A 27,641-nucleotide genomic window follows, 5' to 3' on the forward strand; every position below is an offset into this window, starting at 1 on the left:
CCCCAAATGACTATTTGAATGCACTCTGCCCATGTATTTTAAAGCTTTGGATCTAGGACTAGGGAAGCCTGGAGAAGATGGAACCAGCACAGCACTCTGGTGAGGACTTAGGACCTTCTTTCCCAGCCAGGAACCACTCCCTTTCAGTGGCAGCTGGCCAAGAGACCCAGGAGAGACAGATGACAAGCCACCAACTACATAACACCATGGCACAAGTGCTATATTAGCAACAGAAAGTACAATAAAGCACAAATAAGGGAGCCTTTAACTTTACCCAAAGAAGAAGCATTCAAGAAACAGGCAGAGTAGCAAGGAAGGGAAAAGGGCCTGTTATAATGCAAAAGATCACTCCTAAAATAGAGTACAATGCAGTTTCTCCATAAAACCTTAATGTATCGTATGCCTAACTCCCATAAACAGACAGATGGTTAAAATAGATTCCATATGTCCCCAGCTTCTTTAGCAGAGTAGGTGAACACATTTTTTTCTTGTTTAACTTAGGGATAATAATATGGTTCTAAATTATTATTCTGAGTTGCCTTCTGAGGCCACTAAATTGCCAGAGCTGTTTGCTCCTAATACTACCTGTCCTAGGCTGGGTTTCTAAGAAGCAGAGCCTGAGACGAGGATTTGGGTACATGCAATTTATAGCGGGGAGAGCTCTCAGAAGAAAAGGAAGGAGGAAAGGATAGGGCCAGGGAAGGAGCTGAGCACTGATACAGACCTAATAGAGTCTAACTGCACCCATAGGGGATTCTGAAATGAAAAGTGCATCACAGACTTGTCCCACCTTGAGGGAGGAGGGTGGCCTTTTGTACCATTGTGCCTATCAGCTTTTGGCTGCGGACTGTCAGAACAGGGCAGAGGAGAGGGGCATGGTATTTCTCTAGGTAGGGTGGCCCCTTTTGGTGAGAAAATTTTCTGGAAGAGGAGGCAGCTATAAGCCAACACTTAGAGCAACAGGGAAGAAATGCACTTGGCTGGGTAAGGGGATGTGGGTGGGTCATCCACTGAAATTCTTTCCTTACTGAAATTCTTTCCTTAACTTCAGATGGAATTTTAACAGTTAAAAAGTGCTTTCACGTCAACTAACTTAGTGACACCTATTCTAAACAGCCCAAGACTGCCTGGCTTGGCGTAAAATCCTGTTTTTATGATGTACTATTCTGTAACTGTCCCTTTGTACACTGTTATTTCTTGCTGTTGTCACATATGTATCTTTCTTCATTTAGAAGAAAACTCTAAAGCCAGGTTTGTTACAATTATGTTTCAAATAAGAGTAAACCAGTAGTCTTGGAGTACAGCTTAATGAATTCTCTCATGTGAAAGTGCAGGACCTTTAATTGTAGATTTTATGATACAAATTGATATCAAATCATATCAGAGATTCATGGCTACTTTGCAGTTAGTTGAAGTAGCCAGGTGACTAAGATGAAGTCTTATCTAAGATGTAGCCAGGTGAACAGCCAGGTGAAGCTATTATTTACTAAGATTTAAAAATTAATGGCTGGGCATGGTGGCTCATGCCTGTAATCCCAGAATTTTGGGAGGCCAAGGCAGGTGGATTGATTGAGCCCAGGAGATCAAGACCAGCCTGAGCAACGTGGCAAAACCTGTTTCTAAACAAAAAAATACAAAAATTAGCCAGATGTGGTGGGGTATGCCTATAATCCCAGCTACTTGAGGGCTGAGGTGGGAAGATCACTTGAGCCAGGGAAGTGGATGCTGCAGTGGGCCAAGACCGTGCCACTGAACTCTACCCTGGGCAACAGAGTAAGAGCCTGTCTCAGAAAAAAAGAAATAACTTAGAAAAAAATAATATCGGATTCTGAGTTAATGTAGGCACCTATTTGATATTGATCTATTTATACTTTAATAATACAATGGCATATTTATTTTGTATATTCTCTAAACAAAAGCTAAAATGTTGCAAATATTTGCTTTCTGGAAAATAATTTCTGTAAATGTAATTGCATTTTAGGAGGTTTTCAGACATATGCTTCTGATCAAGCTCAGAACAATGGCCTCATTGATGCTTTTGGGGCCCTTTCATCAGGAAACGGAGCTGTCTCTCAGCGCTCCATCCAGGTTGGAGTTCTTAATCTTTGGTTTTCATATTTACACATAATCATAGCCAAGATGGAGAATTTAATGGCTAAAAGTTTTACATTTTAATACAGTATTTAAGTTAAATTAAACTCCATTTAATTCAGTATCACTCTTCTGGCACTGAATTAAAATTAAAATAGAAGGTTTGCCCTGATATTAGACATTATTTCTAAAATGCAACACTATCATTTAAACAAGGCAATTAGTGTTTACTTGTTTGGAAACAATACTAAGTGATTTCTTCATAGAAATCAGCAGCTTAAAATATCGTAGAGCCAATAATTCTTTTTTAACATCTCTAAACAAGCAACTAGAGCAATATAATTGGCTCAGAATTTTCTTCAGAGTAGATCATCTCAATAACAAATTTTCTGGGACAAGTGTTCAGGGATTACTTGTTTTATTTTTACATTACATCAAATTTATGATGTTTGCCAAGATTTACATATAATGGACAGAAAGTGCTTTGTACTATTAAAAGCCAGTGGCGTCAATCCAGATCCCTGGATCTTGGTCCTGGGTCTGCCATTAACTATGTGACCTAGGCCAAGAACTTCACTTCTGTGGATTTTCATTTCTTCACCAGGTATAGACCAGAAAAACTCCAATGGCCCATCTGGTTCTAAAACTTCAAGAAAACCAAATTACCTTTCAAAAGTCTTGGAACTATTAAGAAAAAGGAACAAATGTAGTTTTTTCAATCCTCTTTTTAGTAATTGCAGAAATTATTCGCATTAATGTTTAAACTAGAGAGAGTGAACAATCAGCATTCACACTGGTGTGAACTATAATTTTTATGATGAAAGTTCAGATAAATATAAAGGAATACTGTAATGTCAAAGCCTAATAATGACAGATTTTGAAACCATAGGCTTTCTGGCTTACCAATGTAGCATTTATTCAATCTAGGAAGACAGCAACTATACCCATCTGGGTTATTCTGGTTCAGATTTAGAAAATTAAACTCAAGGGCCTGGTTTGGAAAAGGGAGGAATGTGGCCTAGAAAAATACTTAAAGTGATAAAAGGACAATTTCACCCATGTTAGAACATTTCTGCCCATGATTTTTGTATTTAAGAAACCTAACAGAGAGAGAGAGATGGAGAAATGAGTAAGACTCATTCACCGGTGTGCCACAAGAACCAGGTCTAAGAGCCCTTCACTTTCTCCACATACCAGCTTGTAATCTACCTGTGAAACTAGGAAATTTGGCTCCATAACCAGGCCAGTCTGTCTTCTAATAGGTGCTAACTTGAGACAATTAATAACCTAGGTTATAAAGCTCAAAATCACATTTTCTTTTTTTTTTTTTTATACGCAAGGTAAGAAGCCAGAACAGGAATGTGGTCACTCAGGGGGGTGCCTGTCATTCCCATTTGGCTGTGATCCTATCTGTTTAACCATTACTGGGAGAGAGAGGGGAAGCTGGGTATAGAAAGTTCCTGTTTAAAAGCAGGGGTGGGGAAGGGGGAGGGAGAGAGAGAAAGTATTTGTGCATACACTCTAAAATTTTGTTTTCTAGCTGGGTGTGGTGGCTCATGCCTGTAATCCCAGCACTTTGGGAGACAGAGGCGGGCAGATCACTTGAGGTCAGGAGTTCACGACCAGCCTGGCCAACAGGGCAGAACTCCATCTCTAACAAAAATATAAAAATTAGCCACTCATGGTGGTGCACACCTGTAATCCCAGCTACTCAGAAGACTGAGGCAGGAGAATCGCTTGAACCCAGGAGGCGGAGGTTGCAGTGAGCTGAGATCACTCCACTGCACTTCAGCCTGGGTGACAGAGCGAGACTCTGTCTCAATAAAACAAAAAATAATTTTTTTTGTTGTTAGACAGAAGATCAAGTTAAACAGGCAAGGTGCCCAGCCTTTGTTTCTTTAACTTTCTTCCATAAATCTGTCTTGTATTTTATTATTTGTGACTTTTTTTTTTTTAGAAAGAAAGAGAGAAAGAAAAAAAAGAATGAAGAAGAGGAAAAAAAGGAAGAGAAAGAGGGAGAGAGAATGGGTGTATTGCTTTATTGCCCAGGCTAGAATGCAGTCTAAAAATGGGAATTGAAAACCTCTTTTATGCCAATAATTGTGCTTAACAATGGAGACAGGAAGGAATAAGGGAAGAAAATAACAAATGATCAGCCAACCAATATTTCATTTAAACCTATGAAATACTATGCAATTACTGATGAGTGATTTACTTCCAATTGTATAGTCACTTTTAGAATAGGTGTGATATGATACTGATAAGAATGTATGTTTTGTGTATTTGAAGTGGAAAGTTCTATAAATGTTTATTAAGTTTACTTGTTCTGGGTCTGAGTTCAAGTCCTGGATATCCTTGTTAATTTTCTGTCTCGTTGATCTATCTAGTATTGACAATGTGATGTTACAGTATCCCACTATTGTTGTGTGGGAGTCTAAGTCTCTTTATAAGTCATTTAGAACTTGTCTTATGTATCTGGGTGCTCCTGTATGGGTGCGTATATATTTAGGATCATTAGCTCTTCTTGTTGCATTGATCCTTTTACCATTATGTAATGTCCTTCTTTGCCTCTTTTGATTTTTGTTGCTTTAAAGTCTATTTTATCAGAGACGAGAATTGCAACTTCTGCCTTTTATTTATTTATTTATTTTTGTTCTCCGTTTGGTTGGTAAATCTTCCTCCATCCCTTTGTTTTGAGTCTTTGTGTATTGTTGCATGTGAGATGGGTTTGGATGCAGCATACCGATGGGTTTTGGCTTTTTCCTGTCTGTATCTTTTGATTGGGGGATGTAGTCGATTTAAATTTAAGATTAATAATAATATATGTGAGTTTAATACTGCCATTTGATGCTAGCTGGCTGTTTTGCCCATTAGTTGGTGCAAATTCTTCATTACGTTAATGTTCTTTACTTTTTGATAGATTTTTGGAAAGGCTGATACTGGTTGTTCCTTTATATGTGTAGTGCTTCTTTTAGAAGCTCTTGTAAAGCAGGCCTGGTGGTGGTGAAATCTCTAAGTACTTACTTGTTTGTGAAAGATTTTATTTTTCCTTCGCTTGTGAAGCTTATTATGGCTGGATATGAAATTCTGGGTTGAAAGTTCTTTTCTTTAAGGATGTTGAATATTGGCCCCCACTCTTTTCTGGCTTGTAGGATTTCTGCTGAGAGATCTGCTGTAAGTCTGATAGGCTTCCCTTTGTGGGTAACCTGACCTTTCTCTCTGGCTGCCCTTAGTATTTTCTCCTTCATTTCAACCCTAATGAATCTGATGATTATATGCCTTGGGGTTGGTCTTCTTGAGGAATATCTTTGTGGTGTTCTCTGTATTATCTGGAGTTGAATATTGTCCTGCCTTACTAGGTTGGGAAAGTTTTCCTGAATAATATCCTGAAGAGTATTTTCCAACTTGGATTCATTCTCTTCGTCACATTCAGGTACACCTGTCAAACGTAGATTAGGTCTTTTCACATAGTCCCATATTTCTTGGAGACTTTGCTCATTCCTTTTATCCTTTTTTCTCTAATCTTGTCTTCTCATTTTATTTCATTAAGTTGGTCTTCGACCTCTGATATCCTTTCTTCTGCTTGATCAATTCGACTGTTAAAACGTGTGTTTACTTCACGAAGTTCTCATGTTGTGTTTTTCAGTTCCATTAATTCACTTATATTCCTCTCTAAATTGTCTATTCTCGCTAGCATTTCATCAAACCTTTTTTCAAAGTTCTTAGTTTCTTTGCATTGGGTTAGAACAAGCTGTTTTAATTCACAGAAGTTTCTTATCATCCACCTTCTGAAGCCTACTTCTGTTAATGGAACGCACTTGTTCTCCATCAGGCCTTGTTCCGTTGCTGATGAGGAACTGTGATCCCCTATAGAGGGAGAGGCATTCTGATTTTGAGTATTCTCTACCTTTTTAGGCTGGTTTCTTCCCTTCATTATAAATTTATCCATCTGTTATCTTTGTAATTACTGACTTTCTAATTAGGTCTCTAAGTGGACGTCCAACTTGTTGACTCCCAGCGCCGAAATCTGAGCAATCCACTGCACCGGCCAAAATTGATGTTTTGAGCGGTGTTAAAATTGATGGTGCTTTTCTGCCTGGGGAATCTCCGGTCTGGCTCCTGGGGATCTCCGCCGCACCAAGGCGCCAGCAAAACTGCCGTGCCCACCACAAGAGTTGCGCTGGCAACCTGTGGGGCTCCTCCGCTGGGAATCTCCTGGTCCGTGAGCAACAAAAATTTGTCTGAAAGTGTGGCGTCCTCTCGTTCTCTGCACTTTCACTGGGAGCTACAATCCTGAGCTGCTAGTGATCAGCCATCTTGGATCTCTCTCCTCTTTTCTAAAAAGAGGAGAGAGGCTTTTCTAAAAAAGCCTTGTTAATCCTTCCCTACCTCATTTCCTGTTCTGCAGCTCCTTCATTCTATTCCAAACAAGTTGGCCTTGGCTTATTTCATTTATCTCCACAGGGCCTGCAATACTACCTGACCTAGCAATTAGGTAATTCAGACAATCTATGTGTGGGTGAAAAATAAGTCATAGTGAGTCCCCTTAAATGTTCAAAGTCTAGTAAATAAGATGAGCTGGATAGACCAATAAATATAGAGTGAAGCACAATGTGACAAATGTCAGAGGATTGATAGAAATAAAATCCTACAGGAGATCAGAGGAAGGGGAGATTATTTACAACTGGTAAATGAGATGGACAGCTGAGAAACCTTCATGGAGAAAGTAATATCTGAATTTTGAAGGATGGGTAAGGCTTAGACAAATAGAGAAGACTAAGAAGGCTTAGATAAATGGAGAAGACAAATGTAAAGCCTTCTAGGAATAGTAAAGAGTACAATGATAAAGCCAAAGGGTCAGGGATTCACAAGGATCTTTTGGGGAAGCGGTCTTGTTTGGGTGGAGGAAGGAAAATTGTGAAAACTAAGGCCAGAAAGGTAACTTAGAACTGCATCATAATAGGTCCTAATACCAAATCAAGGACTCAGGCACCACTGAAGTCTTTTTAATAGGGCCCTGGGGAGACAGGGGCAGAAGAGGAAAGACCATGTAATGGGAGCTGTACTCTCCAGAAAGTAAGGGCTGTTTTTCTCAACAGCTTGAGAGTAAGGGATTAACCCTCCAGAACAGCCAGTGGATGAATGGCACAGTGATCATGGACAGCACAGTGGGAAAGGACACTTTGTTTCTTATCACCTGGACAACGCAGCCTCCCCAGATCCTTCTCTGGGATCCCAGTGGAAAGAAGCAAGATGGCTTTGTAGTGGACAAAAACACCAAAATGGCCTACCTCCAAATCCCAGGCATTGCTAAGGTATGAAGTCACCTTTTTTTCTTTCTCATAATTCAACAAAATAAAATAAAGTTTAATTCACAGAATTATTGTTGTATTTTAAATGTTGGCAGTTGTTAAAAGGATAGTCAGTATTGAATCAAAGAGAGAACAAGGAAAAAAAACTCCATCCCATGAAAATCACTCAGTATGCCAGCAATAAAGAAAAAGGAAACAGGTGATATTTTGTCCAGGTACTAAAGGGAAAACCTTCAAATTACACAGTAATTTAAGATGCAAAATGATCCTCGAAGTTTTGGATCATAAAAACTATTTCTTTTATCTCAGAGACTCGTCTCTGATAAAACCAAGGCAATAATAAAGCATATAGCTTTCAGACCTTACCAACCCCCATCCATCCCCCCGCCCATGGGATTTTCTTGACAAGGGGAATGATACAGTTAGTTCAAACACACTGAAGCTCCCATGACTGACAGAGTATCAAACATGCACACCTCTTCTTAGATATGCTTCCAACATGCTTGTATCAGAGGCTTTTTCTGTATGTGACATTGAAGTCAGGTCTGTGTCACCTGAAGTTATTCATTGGAAAGGTTTACATGTGTTTTGGTTAGGTTGGCATTTGGAAATACAGTCTGCAAGCAAGCTCGCAAACCTTGACTCTGACTGTCACATCCCGTGCATCCAGTGCTACCCTGCCTCCAATTACCGTGACTTCCAAAATGAACAAGGACACAGGCAAATTCCCCAGCCCTATGATAGTTTACGCAAATATTCGCCAAGGAACCTCCCCAATTCTCAGGGCCAGAGTCACAGCTCTGATTGAATCAGTGAATGGAAAAACAGTTACCTTGGAACTACTGGATAATGGAGCAGGTAATTACCCAAGAAATTGGAAAATATGTCTTTCATTTTCTAAGAAGCAACCAGGGGATGGCAAGAGGGCATGGTCTGATGAGGGCAGTTAGACAGGCAAGGCAGAACAGCGCTGGGGTCTGGTTGAGAGAGTTCTCCATTTCCCCACAATTCCTACATTTCAAAATGTTGGAAAACATGAAGCTTTCTGCAAGACCCAAAACACATTAGTGGCTCAAGCTCAATAGATTCAGGGTCTCTAGGGAGTTGTCATAGGGTATTCCACAACCTCCAAAAAAGAAAAAGAGGAAAATCAATAACTACATTATGTTAGGTGCTTTGTGTGTGTGTGTGTGTGTATATATATATATACACACACACACAAATACATATATACAAAGACATATATAATCTTTGTTTATAATATCTTCACTACACTTTTCTGAGATAGTCTCCCTACATTACATAGTTTCAGGTGAAGAAACTGAGGCTCTCACATTTAGAAAGCAGCAGACAGGCCGGGTGCGGTGGCTCACGCCTGTAATCCCAGCACTTTGGGAGGCCGAGGCGGGTGGATCACGAGGTCAAGAGATCGAGACCAACCTGGTCAACATGGTGAAACCCCGTCTCTACTAAAAATACAAAAAATTAGCTGGGCATGGTGGCGCATGCCTGTAGTCCCAGCTACTCAGGAGGCTGAGGCAGGAGAATTGCCTGAACCCAGGAGGCGGAGATTGCGGTGAGCCGAGGTCGCGCCATTGCACTCCAGCCTGGGTAACAAGAGCAAAACTCTGTCTCAAAAAAAAAAAAGAGAGAAAGAAAGCAGCAGACAGAGATTCAAGCAGAGTCTTGTATGATTCCTGTATCTATGCAGACTATATTAGCTTGCCCCCAAAGTGAAAATTCTACCCATTATTCTTGTATTTAAGCAGTTTATCAGGGAGAGAGAGAAAGAGAATTCTACATTTCTTTTTGGAAAAAACCACGTCTGCTGCTGTGAAGCAAGTAACCTTATTAGAACGAATTCTGTAAATGAATTTCCTACCTAAATCTATCCTGGGGAGAAGTCATGAATTTTATTAAATAATCATACAACATTTTTTTCCTCCACAGTCACATATAGCAGTCTAATTTAGTTCAACAGATACTTATTGAGTAGTTACCTTGTGCTACGTTGGGTGTAACAGAGACACGATATTATGATAGATTTCAAGAAGAAAGTCAACAATTTAAGAAGACAGAATGTACACATAAAACCTAAAACCACACACACTACATACACAGTGATAAAAGAAGTAAGTCTCACTCTCAACACACCAAAATCTTAATGTCTCTTGGAGCTAATGCTGAATTTCTTGTTGCTTTGAAAATTTATACTCTACATATGAGTTGGAAATATACAAATACACTCCCGGTTACCTTTAGGATATTTATTAATTCCTTCACTCTTTATCGAGGTGCTGATGCTACTAAGGACGACGGTGTCTACTCAAGGTATTTCACAACTTATGACACAAATGGTAGATACAGTGTAAAAGTATGGGCTCTGGGAGGAGTTAACGCAGCCAGACAGAGAACGATACCCCAGCAGAATGGAGCAATGTTCATACCTGGCTGGATTGAGAATGGTAAGTAATCTGTAATAACACACCTGGCTTGTGCAAAAGGATTGATTTCCAGAGGAAACTATTAAGCCTGTGGGGCAGAATGGTGCATGATTAAATCAGGATTTCTCAACCTTGGCACTATTAACATTTTAAGTCAGACAATCCTTTGTTGTGGAGGGCTACCCTGCACACTGTGGGATGTTTAGCAGCATCCCTCACCTCTATCCATTATTCGTCAGTGCAATTTCCTAGTCATGACAATAAAAAATGTCTCCATATGTTGTCCACTGTCCCTTACGTGGACAAATTAGACAAGCCTCCAGCTGAAAATCACTAGATAGAACATAACTTTTGACTGCCTCAGGCCAAAGCCCAGCCCTCTATCAAATACAGTATTTTGTCTAATCTTTTTGTACTTCACACTCCTCAGTTGTAAAATAAGGATAATAATGGCGGCTACCCCGTAGGATGGTCACAAAGAATAAATAAGTAAATACAACTAACAAAGTGTTACTGGCAAATAGTGTTTAATAAAGGTTTTATCATTATTTTAAAAACATTTCTAATGAAGTTCTTTCCATTGAAGCATTTCTAATTTATTCTAATGAAGCATTTCCAGAGAATTTTAAAAAGTAATAATTTAGGGTTTGTTATCTACATCAATATCATTATCAAAGTTCACTGTCTGTCTTTCCTCTTTTCTCCTCCTGCTTAGACTGGGGAGCATAGTAGATGAACTTCATGCAGGCCAGCACACTGAGCCCACGTGTAAGCAGGTGGGAAAATTATGTCCATGAAACAAACAGTCCCATACCACTTTTGGTTACAAACATTTGCCCTGCACTAGAGCAGAAATTGAAACCAAGTTTGTGTCCCAGTGGGTTCCAAGACTTGTTTTCCATCAATCTCTACCCTGTCCTGGGCAGGCTTTTTCCTGATGTTGGTTCAGAGGAAGGAGAAGAGCTTCTTCAAGAGGCTTCCCACTGTAGTCTTTATTTGGGTGTGTGATTAGCAAAGAGAGGATTCAGAGACACATGGTGTCTCTCATGCAAAAATGATAATGGAAGAAAATGTTTTAAAAGATGCCACTGCTTTTTGAGTTAGATGAAGGAGGCAGAAGGGGACTGGTTTAGTGGCTAAAATGCTTATCACAGCATTTTACTTATAGTAATACATTTTATTCTCGTAAGTAACCCTTTTTAAAGATGGGAAAACAGAAGCTAGAGAGGTTATGGGTCCATATAACTAACAGTGTTAGTGCCTGGCATAGCATGAGAAGGCCATGTTCTTCCCTCTATCCCTCAATAAACCTTAATAGCAGCCTCTACTGGTTCTTTGAATGTGAACCCTGAACCTGCTACAGCATTCACTTCATCTTTGCTGAGGACCAGATTAATGGGTATAAAGATTAAACGGTCTTTAACAGATAAAATTTTATGAAGAGGTTATGAGAAAGCTAATTCTAAGTAATGCCATGTTAAGATCTTATGAGATATTTTTATTGAAAAGAAAAGAGAACCTGAGAATTCTACAGATCAAACAGGCCAGGGTATTTTTTTAATTCCAGGACTACTTTTATACGTGTCTTCAAGAATGTGAATAAAATTGGGATTGCTACAAGAACTAGATTCCCATGCACTCACTGAGAGAATCAAGTCTTTCAAAAGCACAGAATTTTGGAACCTCCAACATAAAACATTTCATTAAAAACTGAAATTTAATAAGAAAAATAGAACACAAACATGGAGAAAGTGAAAGAAATACGCATAGAATAAATAATCAAGGCATTCTTGAAGGTCCAGTTGATTAGTTGCCAAATAAATTAGAAGATAATGAAACCCACATTATTATTTGGGTGGAAGACATTTCTTGAAGTAGTCTGAGGTTTAAAACAGAGGTAGTATTTAGACCAGGTGTGATAGCTCATGTTTGTAATCCCAGAACTTTGGGAGGTCAACTCGGGTGGATCACCTGAGGTCAGGAGTTCTAGACCAACCTGGCTAACATGGCAAAATCCTGTCTCTACTAAAAATACAAAAATTAGCTAGGCGTGGTGGCGTGCACCTGCAATCTCAGTTACTAGGAAGGCTGAGGCAGGAATAGCTTGAACCCAGAAGGCAGATGTTGCAGAAAGCCGAGATCACGCCATTGCACTGCAGCCTCGTCAACAAGAGCAAAACTTGTGTCTCAAAAAAACAAACAAACAAACAAAAAACAGAGGTAGTATTTAAATTGACATTGTGGAAGGACAAGATCAGGATGGGCAAAAAGATGGGAAAAGAAGCAATTTCAGGACAAATGTCATGAAAATAAATTCCAAAAGGTTGTTCCACTAAATATCGAGGAAATATCTAAGTGAGAAGAAAAATTGTGATTCTCTGTTTGTGATTCTCTGATGCAACCTGATTTGGGGGCTTGTCTCCAAATATTTAAAATTAATTCTATGTGTGGAGGGAAAGAAGCAGAAGTGGGGAAAGGAAAGAGGGTGATCAGATAAGAAAACAGAGGGAGGTATCATCATTTAGTGGTGTTGCTTATCATATTTTGAGTAATTTTTTAAATGCAGATGAAATAAAATGGAATCCATCAAGACCTGAAATTAATAAGGATGATCTTCAAGACAAGCAAGTATGTTTCAGCAGAACATCCTCGGGAGGCTCATTTGTGGCTTCTGATGTCCCAAAGGCTCCCATACCTGATCTCTTCCCACCTTGCCAAATCACTGATCTGAAGGCGGAAATTCATGAGGGCAGACTCGTTAATCTGACTTGGACAGCTCCTGGGGATGATTATGACCATGGAACAGGTAAGCAGAACCTGGTGTGGACCTATAAAGGAGTTTACCAGTCAAGCAGAGGAGCAGAACTGGGTGAGGCAGGTGGCCATGTTCTGATGCTTAGGGGACAGAAGGCAGGAGACATCTTGCTGGTCCTTTGAAACAAGGGGTAAATGTATTTAAAGAAGAGAGGTTTAAAAACTGAAAAACTAATATACTTTGGGAGTAAGAGGTTTCAGCCATGAAAGGTAAACCTCGCTTTGTTTCTGAAATCTTGCCAAACTGTCCTTTGACAAACTCCATTTTCAGGGGAGCAGTGATTCCTGGGGAAGAACTGGGAATAGAGCATAGATGTCTACAGACAGAGCTGTCTTCTGGAAGGAACTTTGAGTCCTACCAGACTTTCTCTCTCAAAGTGTGGTCTGTGAACTGCAGCATGGGGATCCCATGAACACTTGTTAGAAAGTATTTTCAGATCTGTATTTTCAGAACCCTGGGTGATGTGTACACACATTACAGTTTGAGAAGCACTGGTTTAACTGCTACAGTAGTTAAACTGTCTCTTCTTTCTTCCGGGCACTATGCCTAGAAATGCTAACCAAGGCTTTAAGTCATGCCCAATACAGTTTTACGTTTATCACTGTGTCATTATATACAAACAAGAATGTAAAATAGGGCCATCAGTTTCATTTATTCGGGAACCTTATGGTTTGGTAATATAATTTCTAATAGACTTTTAAAGCTTTTTAAATATTTTTTTAAAGCTCTACTGCTTAAGAAGTTTAAGATTTCAGAATTAAGTCATGTTTTGCCTTTTTCATTTTAGCTTACAAGTATATCATTCGAATAAGTACAAGTATTCTTGATCTCAGAGACAAGTTCAATGAATCTCTTCAAGTGAATACTACTGCTCTCATCCCAAAGGAGGCCAACTCTGAGGAAGTCTTTTTGTTTAAACCAGAAAACATTACTTTTGAAAATGGCACAGATCTTTTCATTGCTATTCAGGCTGTTGATAAGGTCGATCTGAAATCAGAAATATCCAACATTGCACGAGTATCTTTGTTTATTCCTCCACAGACTCTGCCAGAGACACCTAGTCCTGATGAAATGTCTCCTCCTTGTCCTGATATTCATATCAACAGCACTATTCCTGGCATTCACATTTTAAAAATTATGTGGAAGTGGCTAGGAGAACTGCAGCTGACAATAGCCTAGGGCTGAATTTTTGTGAGATAAATAAAATAAATTATCCATCCTTTTTTTGGATTATAAAAAGTTCTAAAATGTATTTTAGACTTCCTGTAGGGGGCGATATACTAAAATGCTAAACAACTGGGTACATATGCATAAATGCTATCCATTCAAATGCAAAAATTTAATAATCGTTGAGTCTTTTATTAATGATTTTGAATACTAGAAAGAAGCAATGCTTGCATCAATAAATGGAATTATGTTTTTATTTGTTTTAAGGAGCTTTGCCAATTAAAATAACATGCAATTACATATATCTAATAGAGTTGCTAAAAGTTGTTCGGTTTCTTTTGGTGAAGAAAAGACCAATCTAAATTATTTAAATATAAAAGACATAACTTGTTATATAAAAGTTTTGGACCAGCATCACCCGGAATATGTCTTATTTTCTCTAAATTTGAGCAATGATGGTGCATTTAAGGAAGGGATAGCATTGAAGAAAGAAAGAACAGCATGAAAGTTCCCTAGGCACAGAAATGAATGTTATGTGCATGAAATTACAAGAGTTAGCAATGCTTTAAGCCATGAGAGAGGGGATAAGGTGGGAAAGGTAGCTTCAGTCCAGGTGCAAAGGGAAAGTGATTGAGAAATAAATATTTATTGTGTATTTTGTGCCAAGGGCCCTACTAATGTCTTATATGCATTACTTTATTTAATGTAATTCACTTCTTTCAACGAATGTTCACCAGCTGCTTACTATTTTCCAGGCCAATGATAGTTTCTAATGATAGAAAGATGAGTAAGCATTGGCCTTCTTCCTGTACACACAAAAAAGAGCATTTGAGGATTTGTTTTTGAAATCAGGAGGCAGATGTGCTCAGAGATATGCTTGAGAAGGGGGTCTCTGAGAACCAATGAAGGCCTTAATAAGTGTGAGAAAGGCCAGCAGCCTGGCAGATGAAAGGGGAAGCAGAAGAGGAAAAGGGGCTTCAAGTATAGGCCTAGCAGTATGGCAGTCCTCGTGAAGGCCTAGTCACAGATTCCAGTGCCTGCAGGGGTAGATATTCTTGTGAAAATTGTTTCGAGTTCTCAGTTATTAGCACAACGAGTTCAAGATGTGGGTGGATCTCTTTATGAGTGAAAACAAAATATCTAGTATATTGTTTCTGCATAGACCCAATATTTCTTTATTTGTAGACCTTTCTTATTTCAAAACCAGATTTGAGGCATCTTAGTGATACATGCAATAAACATAAAAATAAAGAAATAAAGTGAAGTAAATATATAATAAAAATTAGAATAAGTGCTCATGTATAAATCTAGTAAGAATGTATAGGGAAAAAAACTAGAGGAAGGATCACCACATCAAATTCATAATATAATGTTCTGTACAATTGCTACAGCCAAGTCACACATTTCACTCTGTGACAAGTAAGCAGGATAAAGGAGGCATATATAGTAACAAGATTAACAGAGTCTATAGTGAAAAAAGCAAGCCAGAAGCTCAGGAGAAGCATGGCTTTTCCTAGTCATGAGACCCACAGGAAGTTTTATCCATGGATCCTCCATTTATTAGGGCACTGTGATGTTAAGGCCTGCAGCCACAGCAGCATCCGTATAATAATCATAACAACAAGTTTAATATGGTACTAATTATATCCTTCACTGTAAGCCAAAGGAGTAGCCCCATAGCATTGTTCAGGAAAGCCAACTATCCAGGGACCCAAAAAATGCAGTAGAGAGTTCCAAGATTAGGAAGACCTTGATGCTCCTAAAGTCAGTACTGTTTATTGAGGGCACATCCAGTTGCTTTGCCAACCAAATGGGCAGAGGGTTAGTTTGGAGTCCTCTTCTGAATGTTACAAAACCAAGCCAAGCACAAACCCGATGAGAAGGCCACTTACCTGCCCCATGTGACAAATGAGTCTGAGGTCCCAACTTCATAGAACATGGTTGCCATGGGTTTATCCTGGAAAATTTCCAATAAGTCACTCACTGAGATTTTAATTTCCCATTTGGGTGAATTCAGTGAAATATAGCATGGGATATAGTAGTAAACTGCAGAGGGGCATACAATGTGACTTCAGAGAAGAAGAGATAAATGTCAGCCTTTAGATAAGATAGAAAATAGAGAACAACAAAGAAAAAACATTTTTATGTACTCTGGGTTATAGGAAAGTTTATTGCAAAATAGATCTGTATTGTCACAGGTGATAAAATAAGCCAAAATTTTGCCTTATGTCATCATTGACCTACAATGGCCTAAGTTTCTTTAGTTTCTGATAAGCCAATTAAGTGAGTGAGTAAATCTGGTAAATCTGTCCCAGACATTGGTACTTCTCTTAATATCCAAGTATCCAGCATCAAAAGAAGGTAGGGAAAAATATTCTCCAAACTCCTCTTTCCAACTTCCAAGCTAGGCCATTACCCCTATGGTCTACTGTGGTTTGTTTAAAGCCTCCATCCTATGCCATTGATCTTCATCATCCCTTTGCCATTCTTCATCCCTTCTCTTCACTGTCATTTACTGTCCTCACCCAAACTAGGCACAACACTCTTCCCCCCTCACCTCCTAAAATCACTGAGTGGTATCAGAATCTATATGAATGAGTCAATTAATATCTCAGCCTCAAAATTCCTTGATCATCACCCCACCTCCACTAAAGTTTAGCAAACTATTGTTTTGAATAAACAACTGAAACAACTCCACCTGTGAAATCTTAAAATCCAGTATCCTATTATGGCCACAACATCCTAACTCTCTGTGCTGTTCACTTCCTACCCCACTGGACTGACCATGTAATTTCATGATGACTTTCATCACTTGATTGTTTCTTTTTAACTAGTCCATCATCTTCTTCTTTATATGGCCCCTATATGCCTTGGGATGTCACTTCAAGTTCTCCTTTGACAAGTCCTCAACTCCCACATCTACTTACCCTCTCAACACACCTGCCCTGAAAATCTCTAGCTTTGTATTAAGCATATTGTCTGTGTGCTTGAGACATTCATTTATCTATTCAGAAAATAATTTTAAAGTACCCATACCCATGTTGTATCCCAAGTTACATGTTAAACACTAAGATTACAATGGGTAATAAGCTACATAGTTTCTGCCAACTAAAATACAATCAAGCAAACAAGCACTTAATGCACAGGTCTATAAAGAACTTAAATTTACAAGAGAAAACCCCATTAAAAAATGGGCAAAGAACATAAACAGACACTTTTCAAAAGAAGACATACATGCAGCCAACAAGCATATGAAAAAATGGTCAATATCACTAATTATTAGAGAAATGCAAATCAAAACTACAATGAAATACCACCTCACACCAGTCAGAATGGCTATTTTTAAAAAGTCAAAAAATAACAGATTCTAGCAAGGTTGCAGAGAAAAAGGAACACTTATACACTGTTGGTGGGAGTGTAACTTAGTTCAACTATTGTGGAAAGCACTATGGTGATTCCTCAAAGAGCTAAAAGCAGAATTACATTTGACCTAGCAAACCCATTACTGGGTATATACCCAGAGGAATATAAATCATTCTACCATAAAAACACATGCATGCAAATATTAACTGCACCACTATTCACAATAGCAAAAACATGGAATCCACCTAAATTTTCATCAATGACAGATTGGACAAAGAAAAAGTGGTTCATATACACCATGGAATACTATGCAGCCATAAAAAAGAACAAGATCCTGTCTTTTGTGGGAACACAGATGGAGTTGGAGGCTATTATCCTTAGCAAACTAATGCAGGAACAGCAAACCAAAAACCATGTTCTCACTTGTAAGTGGGAGCTAAATGATGAGAATTCATTAACACAAAGATAAGAACAACAGACACTGGGGTTTACTTGAGGATGGAGAGTGGGAGGAGGGAGAGGAGCAGAAAAAAATAGCTATTGTCCTCTGATCCTTATACCTGGGTGATGAAGTAGTCTATACAACAAACCCTCATGACACAAGTTTCCTACCTAACAAACCTCCACATGTACCCACAAACCTAAAATAAAAGTTAAAAGCAAACAAACAAACAAAAAAGCAATGCACAGTATGTAGGGTCTGTTTTAGGGGAAGCACATGTTATAGGAACTCATGCTTTTCATACCTAATCCATATGTGGTATCTGCCAGAGAAAGTGATCCTTCCACTTTCATGATGGCTGGGTATATGTATAAAATAAGGGAAAAGCAAGAGAAAGAAACGAAGCAAAATAACTCTAACAAAACCTCTGTTTCTCCAAATATTACTACATCTTGGAATTAGTCATGTTGGGCAAAATCTACTTCTAGATACACTCTGGAATTCCTCTAGGGTTTGAGTTCTTTTTAAATTAATTTTTTGTTAGATATTGACAAGTTGTAATTGTATATATTTTTATGAGGTACAAAATGATTCTGATATATATATGTACAATATGGAATGATTGAATCCAGCTAATTAAGAAAAACATCACCTCAAATTCTTATCATTTATTCCTCCTGTCTGAAACATTATATACTTTGACCAACATCTCCCCATTCCTCTAACTCTCCAGCCTCTGTTAATCACCATTCTACTCTCTGCTTCTATGTGTTCAATTTTTTTAGCTTCCACAAATAAGCGAGAACATATGGCTTTTGTCTTTTGTCCCTGGCTCACTTCACTTAGAATAATGTCCTTCAGGTTCATCCATGTTGTCACAAATGACATAATCTCATTTTTTAAGGCTGAATAGTATTCCATTATGTGTATATATAGATATGTGTTGTACTCACACGCACACACAATGTGTATATATATACTGTATATGTATGCATATACAGATACACATACATGCATCCAAACAGATGAATGGATAAATAAAATGTTCTGTATATGGATGGACACTTAGACTGATTCCATAACTTGGCTATTGTGAATAATGCTGTAATGAACATAGAAGTACAAATATTTCTTCAACATACCAATTTTGAAACTTTTGGATATATACCCAGAAGAGGAATTGGTGGGTTATATGGTAATTTAGTCTTTATAGGGACCTTTATGCTGTTTTCCATAATGATTGTCTTAGCTTATATTCCCACCAAGAATATACTAGGTTTCCTGTTCTCTGCATCCTTGCCAACTACTATTTTTTTGTCTTTATTATAATTGCCATTCTGATAGGTTTGAAGTGATATCTCATTGTGGTTTTAATTTGCACTTCCCCAGTAATTATGGATGTTTAACATTTTTTTCATGTATTGTTGACTATTTGTTGAATTGGTGGATTGTATGAAGGATAGTTGTATTATGTTAGGTATAATTATGACATTATTGTCTTTATTTGAAGATTATGTATGATCTCAGGAGATGTGTATGGATTCAAGTTGACAATGGGTGGTTAATACTGAGCGTCAACTTGATTGGATTGAAGGATATAAATTATTGATCCTGGGTGTGTCTGTGAGGGTGTTGCCAAAGGAAATTAACATTTGAGTCAGTGGGCTGGGAAAGGCAGACCCACCCTTAATCTGGGTAGGCACCATCTAATCAGCTGCCAGTGAGGCTAGACTATAATCAGGCAGAGAAATGTAAAAACAAAGACTAGCCTAGCCTCCCAGCCTACATCTTTCCCCCTGCTGAATGCTTCCTTCCCTTGAACATCCGACCCAAATTCTTCAGTTTTGGAACTGGGACTGGCTTTCCTTGCTACTCAGCCTGCAGACGGCCTATTATGAGACCTTGTGATCGTGTGAGTTAATACCTAATAAACTCCCCTTTATCTATCTGTCTGTATGTATATATTTCCCTTTAGAGAACCCTGACTAATACATCCTCTTTTGAGAAATGTCTGTTTAGGCCCTTTGCCCATTTTTAAAATCAGGTTGTTTTCTTGTTATTGAATTGTTTGAGTTCCTTGTATATGTTAGATATTCACTCCTTATCAGATGTATGACTTGCAAATATTTCCTCCCGTTGCACAGGTTGCCTCTTTACTCTGTTAATTGTTTTCTTTGCTGTGCAGGAGGTTTTTAGTTTGATGTAATTCACATTTGTCTATTTTTTAGATTTGTTGCCTGAGCTTTTGGAGTTAAATCCAAAAAATCATTGCCCAGAACAATATCAAAAATAAAGAAAATATAAGCACTATAATCTTTAAATTATACTTTCAAAATATACCTAATATATGACCTCAATAGATTTTAATTGCCTCCAAGTAATTCTACATGGTTTCAGACTTTTAAGGAAATGCCAAAATCTTTCCTGAGAAAATTTGTTAGAGTGATTCATTAAACTAAGAAAGAGAAGACAAATCAACAAAGTAGTGTTCATGGAGGTGTACAGTAAAATTTCACATAGACAATTAAATTTAACAACCCAGATAAGAACTAAATCATAAGGACAAGAAAGTCATTACATTAAGTCCAAGTAATGCACAGTTATTGTAACTGAGAAAAATCTACTTAACTCAGTTCCTGAACCCACATGCCAAAAGGGAAACATGTTAACCTATTTTAACTGTTTCTAGAGATAAACCTTTTCCTAAATTTCAAAGGAGCTCAGAATTCTTAAGGGGGAGGGGAGACTAAAAAAAGTGATGACCTGTGGAACAGACAGCACAGTTCAAACACCACAGGGCACACTGAGTTCATGCATGATTCAGGCAGGCACAGGAATGCACTATTCCTGCTGGTGGGGCATGAAAGTGGGACCCCAGGCAGCACTTTAAGGATCCAGGCAACCAGTCCATATAGAGAAAGTTCTCCCCCTGAGATACTAATCTGAGGGTTGGAAAGCAGAATACTACCACCATTACCACATCAAATGATTGGGAAAAGTGCAGGGGGAGAGAGAGGTGAGCAGAACTCAGAGCCTTGACTGAGAAGAAAATGGTGTGATATTATTATCATTATCATTATTTATTTTATCTGATAATGATAACAGCTACCGTTTCCTGGTTTTTTGTTTTTCGTTTTTTTTTTTTGCCAAGTGCCAGGCACTAAGTGTTTCACATATTCACATCTAGGCCCTCCACTAATATTTGAGTGTCCTGAGGCAAGAGGACAAATGTAGATCCAAATACCATCTGTCTAAATATGTGAACATTATAAATCAGGTGAACAAGCTGTTAAAATGTGTTATCTCCTACCTTGACAAATATACTACCTTCATAATAATTTGGAAGATCAGGTTCAAATTTAAAATTCTTGGAAACCTCTTAGTGTGATGGTGGAACATGGCAGCTCGGGAACAGATGAGCCATGGTTCGCCCTCTTCCTATCTTTCTCCACTCCACAGTCCAAACTGCAACGGGCCTCATGCACATGGGTGTGGCCTCATGAGCCCATATACCACATCAATAGCTACCCTTTGTCCATCTTTCTAACCTGGAGGTATACATACCTTTGTCACAATCTTCCCTAGGGAGAACTGGCCCTGGCACCCGCATAAGTTGTGGCACACACAGACCATGGAAGGAGGATGAGTCATTTGTGAGGGAATTTCAGGTTGGGTACATCACACATGTTCTAGAAATGAGGGCTGCGGAAGGACACACAATTGGTGTCACCACCCCTTGGTCTTGTGGACTCTCCACTCCCTCAAAAGAGTACAGGACACATTACATAATTTGGGGAATTCAGAACAAAATGAAAATGTAGGACCAAGGCCTTATTTAAACATCAGGAAAAAAGTATAATTAAAGCTATTAAAATATAAACTTTTTTTCTTTCTTCCACAGAGCTTCTCAGCTTGTCATGGTAGGTTTTTTTTTTTGTCATTTAATGTTCTAAGTAAAGAAAAATTATAATTTTAAAGTATTCATATGAATTTGACCATGCATCTATATTATGCACTGCCAATTTTAAACACAAATGTAAGAACTTTTAATCTGTATGTTGAATACACATTTTGTATTTTGTAGCTTGTACATGCACACGCACTTTGTTTTGACAAAACAATGAAAATACTGCACAAAACTGGCTCAATGTTTTTATTTCACTTAATATGTTCACATTCTACCAACACTCTCTACCTTTAGCTTACTGAATAAGACTGAAATGAAGAGGAACTACAGGCTGCCCCATTTATCTCCTTCCTTCTATGTTATCATTTTCAGCATAATTGGCAAATACAGGGAAGTAACACAAATAAGAAAGGATAGATAGAATCACTTGGTCATTCACGTTTCTTGGAATGTCATTGCCTTCTTTTTGTGTCTGAAGAAAGTTCTGATTTGAACTGAGAGCATTGTCTCAAGAATTCAGGGCACCTGCTTACTCAGTCTTAGAAATAGCATGCTTATCTGGTACTTTCATTCTCACTGACCTTCCATGTACTCTATGTCCACTCAAATTCTTTACTCATGAGGCATCAGGAAACTGTATGCAAATGGCACAGTAAGGAATGGCAGATACACATATTACACTTATCTCTACCACTTACACATGCTCTCTATTGTCCCATCGGACTTGCCTTATAAAACACAAGTTCGAAGATAAAATTATTTAGAATTTTAAGACAATTGCTGCAGAGGATTAAACCAAGTACAGGACCCTTTTGAGTGCAGGGCCATAAGTGACTACACAGGTCTCTCTCATGCCCATGAAACTGGCCCTGGGCCCACTAAGGGGATGAAATGTCTTATCAAAAGGCTGTGTAGATGGGCAACTAAGACTGAGAGCTAAATGATCTGCCTGCAACCCCACTTGGTAAGTGACTTAAGCAATATGTAAATCAGAGTTAATCTGACTCTGGAAACCAATCTCTTTAATCAGTTTATTATATTTCCTCTTGAAAGAAGCTTAGTTGCATGAACTGGGCCAACACTGTACAAGCCTCAGATGTTCAACAGCTTTAGTCCCTATAGCCAAGAAGCACTTTTAATTTAATTCATTGGCAGCCTCACTGCGGAAACATAGTCACAATTATATTAATGCTATTCACAAGACATTATTAGCTGGATGAAGAAAGAAGCTGAAAACTACTTTCCTTATAGTAGTGACAGTTAGAATATTTAGAATAATAACAAAATACTTATTATTGCTTAGTAATAATACTAAGAATTTTTCTTCGCAGAAACCGTAGGTCGATAATATTATTATCCACATTTACAAATCAGGAAGCTGAGGAAAGGAGTGGTTCAAAAAGTTAGTGAGGTCACACAACCAGTTAGTGACAAAGCAGTGGGTTAGTTGAATCCAGACAGTTTTGCTACTTAGAGCCATCTCTCACTATACATGGATCCATCTCTGTGTTGATGAGCTCTACTTGCAGGTAGGTAGAACTAAAGCAACTGACCCAGACAAGAGAATCTATAAATACTTCTAGAATAATAGTACAAGAAACTTCAGGAACATTTTGGTTTAGCTGCTGAACATCTAACATTAGCCAGTTTTTCTTGCATTTTACTTTTCAGAAAAGAATTTTTAAATACTTTCATTATAGACCTAATTTTTTTATCATGTGGCCTAGTTCCCACATGCAGGAAATATTTTGTATTTAATTCAATGTCCTGTGTACCTTCCTTATCTATATTTGCAATACAGCCAGGAACCAGGAAATAAGGGGAAATTTATATGGATTCAGGGAAGAACTGGAATAAGGGACTATTCTCAACATAGCTATTGACTTTGGACTCTTTATGACTGTGCATCCATCAAATTTACTAACTGAAAGTACATAGTTAATGGCCTAACTTGCTTGTCTGTTTTGTTTTTCTGTTTTATCACTGGGTAATTTATGTCAATCAAATTTGCTAATTTAACATGACATAGTTGTCTAGTTAGTTGGAGGTTTTTGTTTAGTTGTTCTGTTTTACTGCTGAATCAATTCCTAAATCAGGAGTACTGGTATCTTGCTAATGTTTGTCACTGTGCGCTAGCTGGTTCAAGAAACTAGTGAGACTTTGAATCAGAATCCTGAAGCTGGTTTTAGCTGCTTTAAATTCTTACCACTTGTCTGTCTTTATATGTGTGTGTGTATATGTGTGTGTGTGTGTGTGTGTGTGTGTATATATATATATATATATATATATGAGACAGGGATCTTGCTATGTTGCCCCAGACTGGTCTCAAACTCCTGGCCTCAAGTGATCCTCCCACCGCAGCTTCCCAAAATGCTGAGACTATAAGTGTAAGCGACCTTACCTAGCCTATTCTCTGTCTTAAAAGAAAAAAAGAATCACCACCTGAAATGATTTAAACCATTAAAGAAAAAGAGCTACTATAGAAAAAATATCTATCATGTTTTGATTTAATTCATCAACAATAAGTGACATAAACAATTCTATGTAAAAAGTCAATATTTATTTGGAACTGTCCTTTAATCCTTTGGGAATCTGTTGTACTCAACCTTCATTTTGACTAATAGCGAAGACATCATCTGATTTTTTTTAAGCTGTAATACGCAGAGAAGATAAAGAGAATGGTTGATTCTTGAAAACGTTTTTTTTTGCTCCACTCAACCCAAGAACAAATTCTTTACTGTCAAAAAGCATTTTCTAGACCTCACCTGGAATAAGCTAGGAAAAAAGGATTGGTAAATTTAAGAAACCTGTTACTAACTTTATTTCATTTCATTTTTTATGTTTTTGAGATGGAATCTCCCTCTGTTGCCCAGACATGATCTCAGCTCACTACAACCTCTGCCTTCCAGGTTCAAGCAATTCTCCTGCTTCAACCTCCTAAGTATCTGGGATTACAGGTGCACACCACCACACCAAGCTAAGTTTTGTATTTTTAGTAGAGACAGGGTTTCACCATGTTGGCCAAGTTGGTCTCAAACTTCTGACTTCAAGTGATCTGCCTGCCTCAGCCTCCCAAAGTGCTGGGATTACAGGTGTGAGCACTGCACCTGGCCCGTGTTACCAAATTTATATGCAAGTGATTCTCTTTTATTCTTTCCAGGAGCTTCCATGTCACTGGGTACAGCCCTTAGCACAGAGGGCCCAGAGTCTCATTTGATGACTGATTGACACAGATTACTCTTACAGAAGCCGAAAAAGAGTATTGATACCATCACAGGACCACATTGGGAGTTATAGTCAATGTCCAACTGCTTAATCAATATCATGTGGGGAAAACATAATTAGCATAAGGCCCAAAGGGGAAATAAGTCACTGGTATAGAAATAGGTATTTCCAGGTGCCAGTATTTAGTCTCTGGGGTAAATTTGTTTTCAAAATAGATGATTTGTTATAGAAATGATGGGAGAGTAAAGTAAGTTTGAATGTCTATTTCTTTGCATATATGACAAACTATTCCAGAGAAAAAGAGTGAATATTTCTCTGTAAAATTTCTTCCAAAAGAAAATTCCAAAAATTTTCAAGATACTGTTGTATTCTATATTTTAAACACAAGATAATCTTGCAAACATTTCCTTGAAACACCTCCTGCTACAACTTAAAACCAGTACTAATTTTTTCCATCTCAAAAAAAAAATAAAGAATGGTTGTTCCTGGTTAATGTGTTCTATGCATCTTAAACTTGGATGTGTACATGAATCACTTGGGAGCTAAAGTGCAGATTTTGGTTTAGTAAGTTCAGGAGCCTAAGATTCTTCATGTCTAATAAGCTCTAGACGATAGTGGAGGACCTCATTTTGCATGTCAAGGACTGAGACTGCCCCACTTCTCATACCTTTGGCTATCTGCCCTTGCCCTCCTTGCTATCATTGATTCACCCTGGATGGGCACCTGACTCAGAAGCCTTATCAGAGCTCTTCTCCAGGACTTATTCAACAGGAACCAGTGAAGAAGATCAATGTCTCTGACAGCAAAACTATGTGTTGTAAGGCTCAGGGCTCCTCTCTGTCCATTTTTCCTACTGAAAGAGGGAAGCTGGTATAAGAGGTGAGGCCAGTAGACCAAGAGACGGTCAGAACACTGGCTACATTCACATCCCCAGTTTTCCCAGTTCCCTCTGAACCTGAGCTGTAGGGGCAGCCTCACCTTTATAATGCTATTTGAGACATGCCCAATATTTTTTATATATACTGTGTATTTAATGAACTTATTTGAGTTGGTTTTCTGTCACATGCAACCATCAGAGTACTGCCTAAGTATAATACTCATACACTACTATTAAATTTCAGAAAATAACTTGTTTATGTTAATTTCCATTTTTAAGCTAACTAAATCTCTTATTGTAACCTTTGTACACAGAACCTATTTCCTAAATTTTTGTTTCTCACCTCTTGGTCTGAGTTCTCACCGTCCAGCACCTGAGACATAATATTTGTTGTCTCAGATCATCTATTCATGGAGAACAACTAGTATCATATGGCAGGCACTGTGCTGGAAGCTGGGACCATGTGATCCCTGTTTTCCAGTAGTTTAAAATTTAGTAGGGGATACAGACAGGACAACAAAGTAATGTGATGTAATATAATGTCATATAAATATAGGATCATAAAGGAGACAGTATCATAGAGAGGGTGGTACCTTCTCAAAGTCTTGATGGACAAACAAGGAAGAAGGAAATTCCAGTCAGAAACAGCCAAATAGGCAAAGGTACATAAATGAGAACTATAATGTTCTATTTAGAAAAGTGCAAATGTTTCATCCCAAAGCATGAAGAGGGGAGAACAAGAGGGCCAAGGGTAGAGAGGCAATGGGGAAATAGTCAACACAAATCAAGGAAGGCTTTAAATAACATGACAAAGATCTTGGACTTTATTCTATAGGCAATAAGTAATGATTGCAAAAAGCAGCAACAGGACTGGATCATGTTTTAACTTAGACTGTGTTGCAGGACATACTGAGAGCAATCAAGATAGAGACAAAGAGTTCTGTAGAACAGAGTTAGCAATTTTTGAGCTAGTGAGCTGCTGAACAAAGTTATAATGAGGCATAATAAAATATTTTAGGATCAACTATTTTTTTCTTTCTCATTAACTATTACACAAAACCTATCTTTCTTACATTTTCTTTTACACATAGGTAATTTTGGAATGTTACAACATTATCAGTTTAAATATTTCTCTATGAACATTATACTATTGCATCATTTAAAAATCTTTACTGAGAGTCTCTGTCTTACTAAAAGTGAGTTTAACAAATTCACATAGGTTTATCTATTTATTTCTTGCATTTATTTCTTCCATTTCATGTATTTCCTTTTTGTTTCTTCTGTTTTCCTCCTGTCCTAAAATCTATTGAATAGATTGAGTTTTACTCTGCTGATTTGAAAATTACGCATTATGACTTTAGTCCTCTGGTGTTTTCTCAACTTAAGATGTGTTCTTATCTTTAGTATTCATTGATTTATTTCCTACAGTAATAGAATTCTAAAGCTTGTCAGTAACTGTATTTTTCTTATCCCCTTCGCTTTCAACAGAAATGCCTTAGTAAGCTCTTGTGTCTCTCTGGACTCCAACACCAACCTGATTCATGTTGGTGATTTCTAAAGTTTAAATATTGATAGACTTTTGTTGTTATTTACTACGTTTTTAGACAAGAAATTTCACTAAATTATTTACTAACATTTATTTGCTATATCTTATTTGTTTCTAACTGGAGAATTTCCCCAACAGTGCTTTTTAACATGTGTGTTAGGTGGTCTGAGTCTTAGTATCTTTGATATTGTTTCCACTTCATGCTAATATGTAAGTGATCATTAAAAACACTGGGTTTAATTTTTTTCTTTAAACAGTTTCAAAATATATTCTACTACTTCTTGCACCTAGGGCTGCTGTTCCAAAGTCTGAGTTGGATATGTAGTTGGTCATCATCAGCATACAGAGGATAACTGAAGCCATGTGTGGGAGGGAGACCACCAACTGAAACACAGGGGAAGAGAAGGGAGCCAAAAATGAACTCTGAGAAAAGCCAGCATTTAAGGAGGAGA

The 27,641-nt window shown here is 38.0% G+C and overlaps 1 protein-coding gene across 1 annotated transcript in view; it reads left to right on the forward strand.

The window, feature by feature from the left end:
• Positions 1–14,142, forward strand: part of CLCA1 (chloride channel accessory 1) — a 34,463-nt gene extending 20,321 nt beyond the window's left edge. Inside the window, exons 9-14 of the mRNA XM_012464790.2 lie at positions 1,982–2,088; positions 7,191–7,406; positions 8,000–8,261; positions 9,698–9,868; positions 12,414–12,653; positions 13,450–14,142. Of these exons, the coding sequence (XP_012320213.1) occupies positions 1,982–2,088; positions 7,191–7,406; positions 8,000–8,261; positions 9,698–9,868; positions 12,414–12,653; positions 13,450–13,841 (1,388 nt within the window). The 3' untranslated portion in view covers positions 13,842–14,142. The remainder of the gene's footprint in view (positions 1–1,981; positions 2,089–7,190; positions 7,407–7,999; positions 8,262–9,697; positions 9,869–12,413; positions 12,654–13,449) is intronic.
• The last annotated feature ends 13,499 nt before the right edge of the window (positions 14,143–27,641 follow it).

Source organism: Aotus nancymaae, unplaced genomic scaffold (genome assembly GCF_030222135.1).
Source record: "Aotus nancymaae isolate 86718 unplaced genomic scaffold, 86718_ANA_hifiasm-v0.15.2.pri h1tg000007l, whole genome shotgun sequence".
In the NCBI taxonomy this organism is placed as follows: Eukaryota; Metazoa; Chordata; class Mammalia; order Primates; family Aotidae; genus Aotus; species Aotus nancymaae.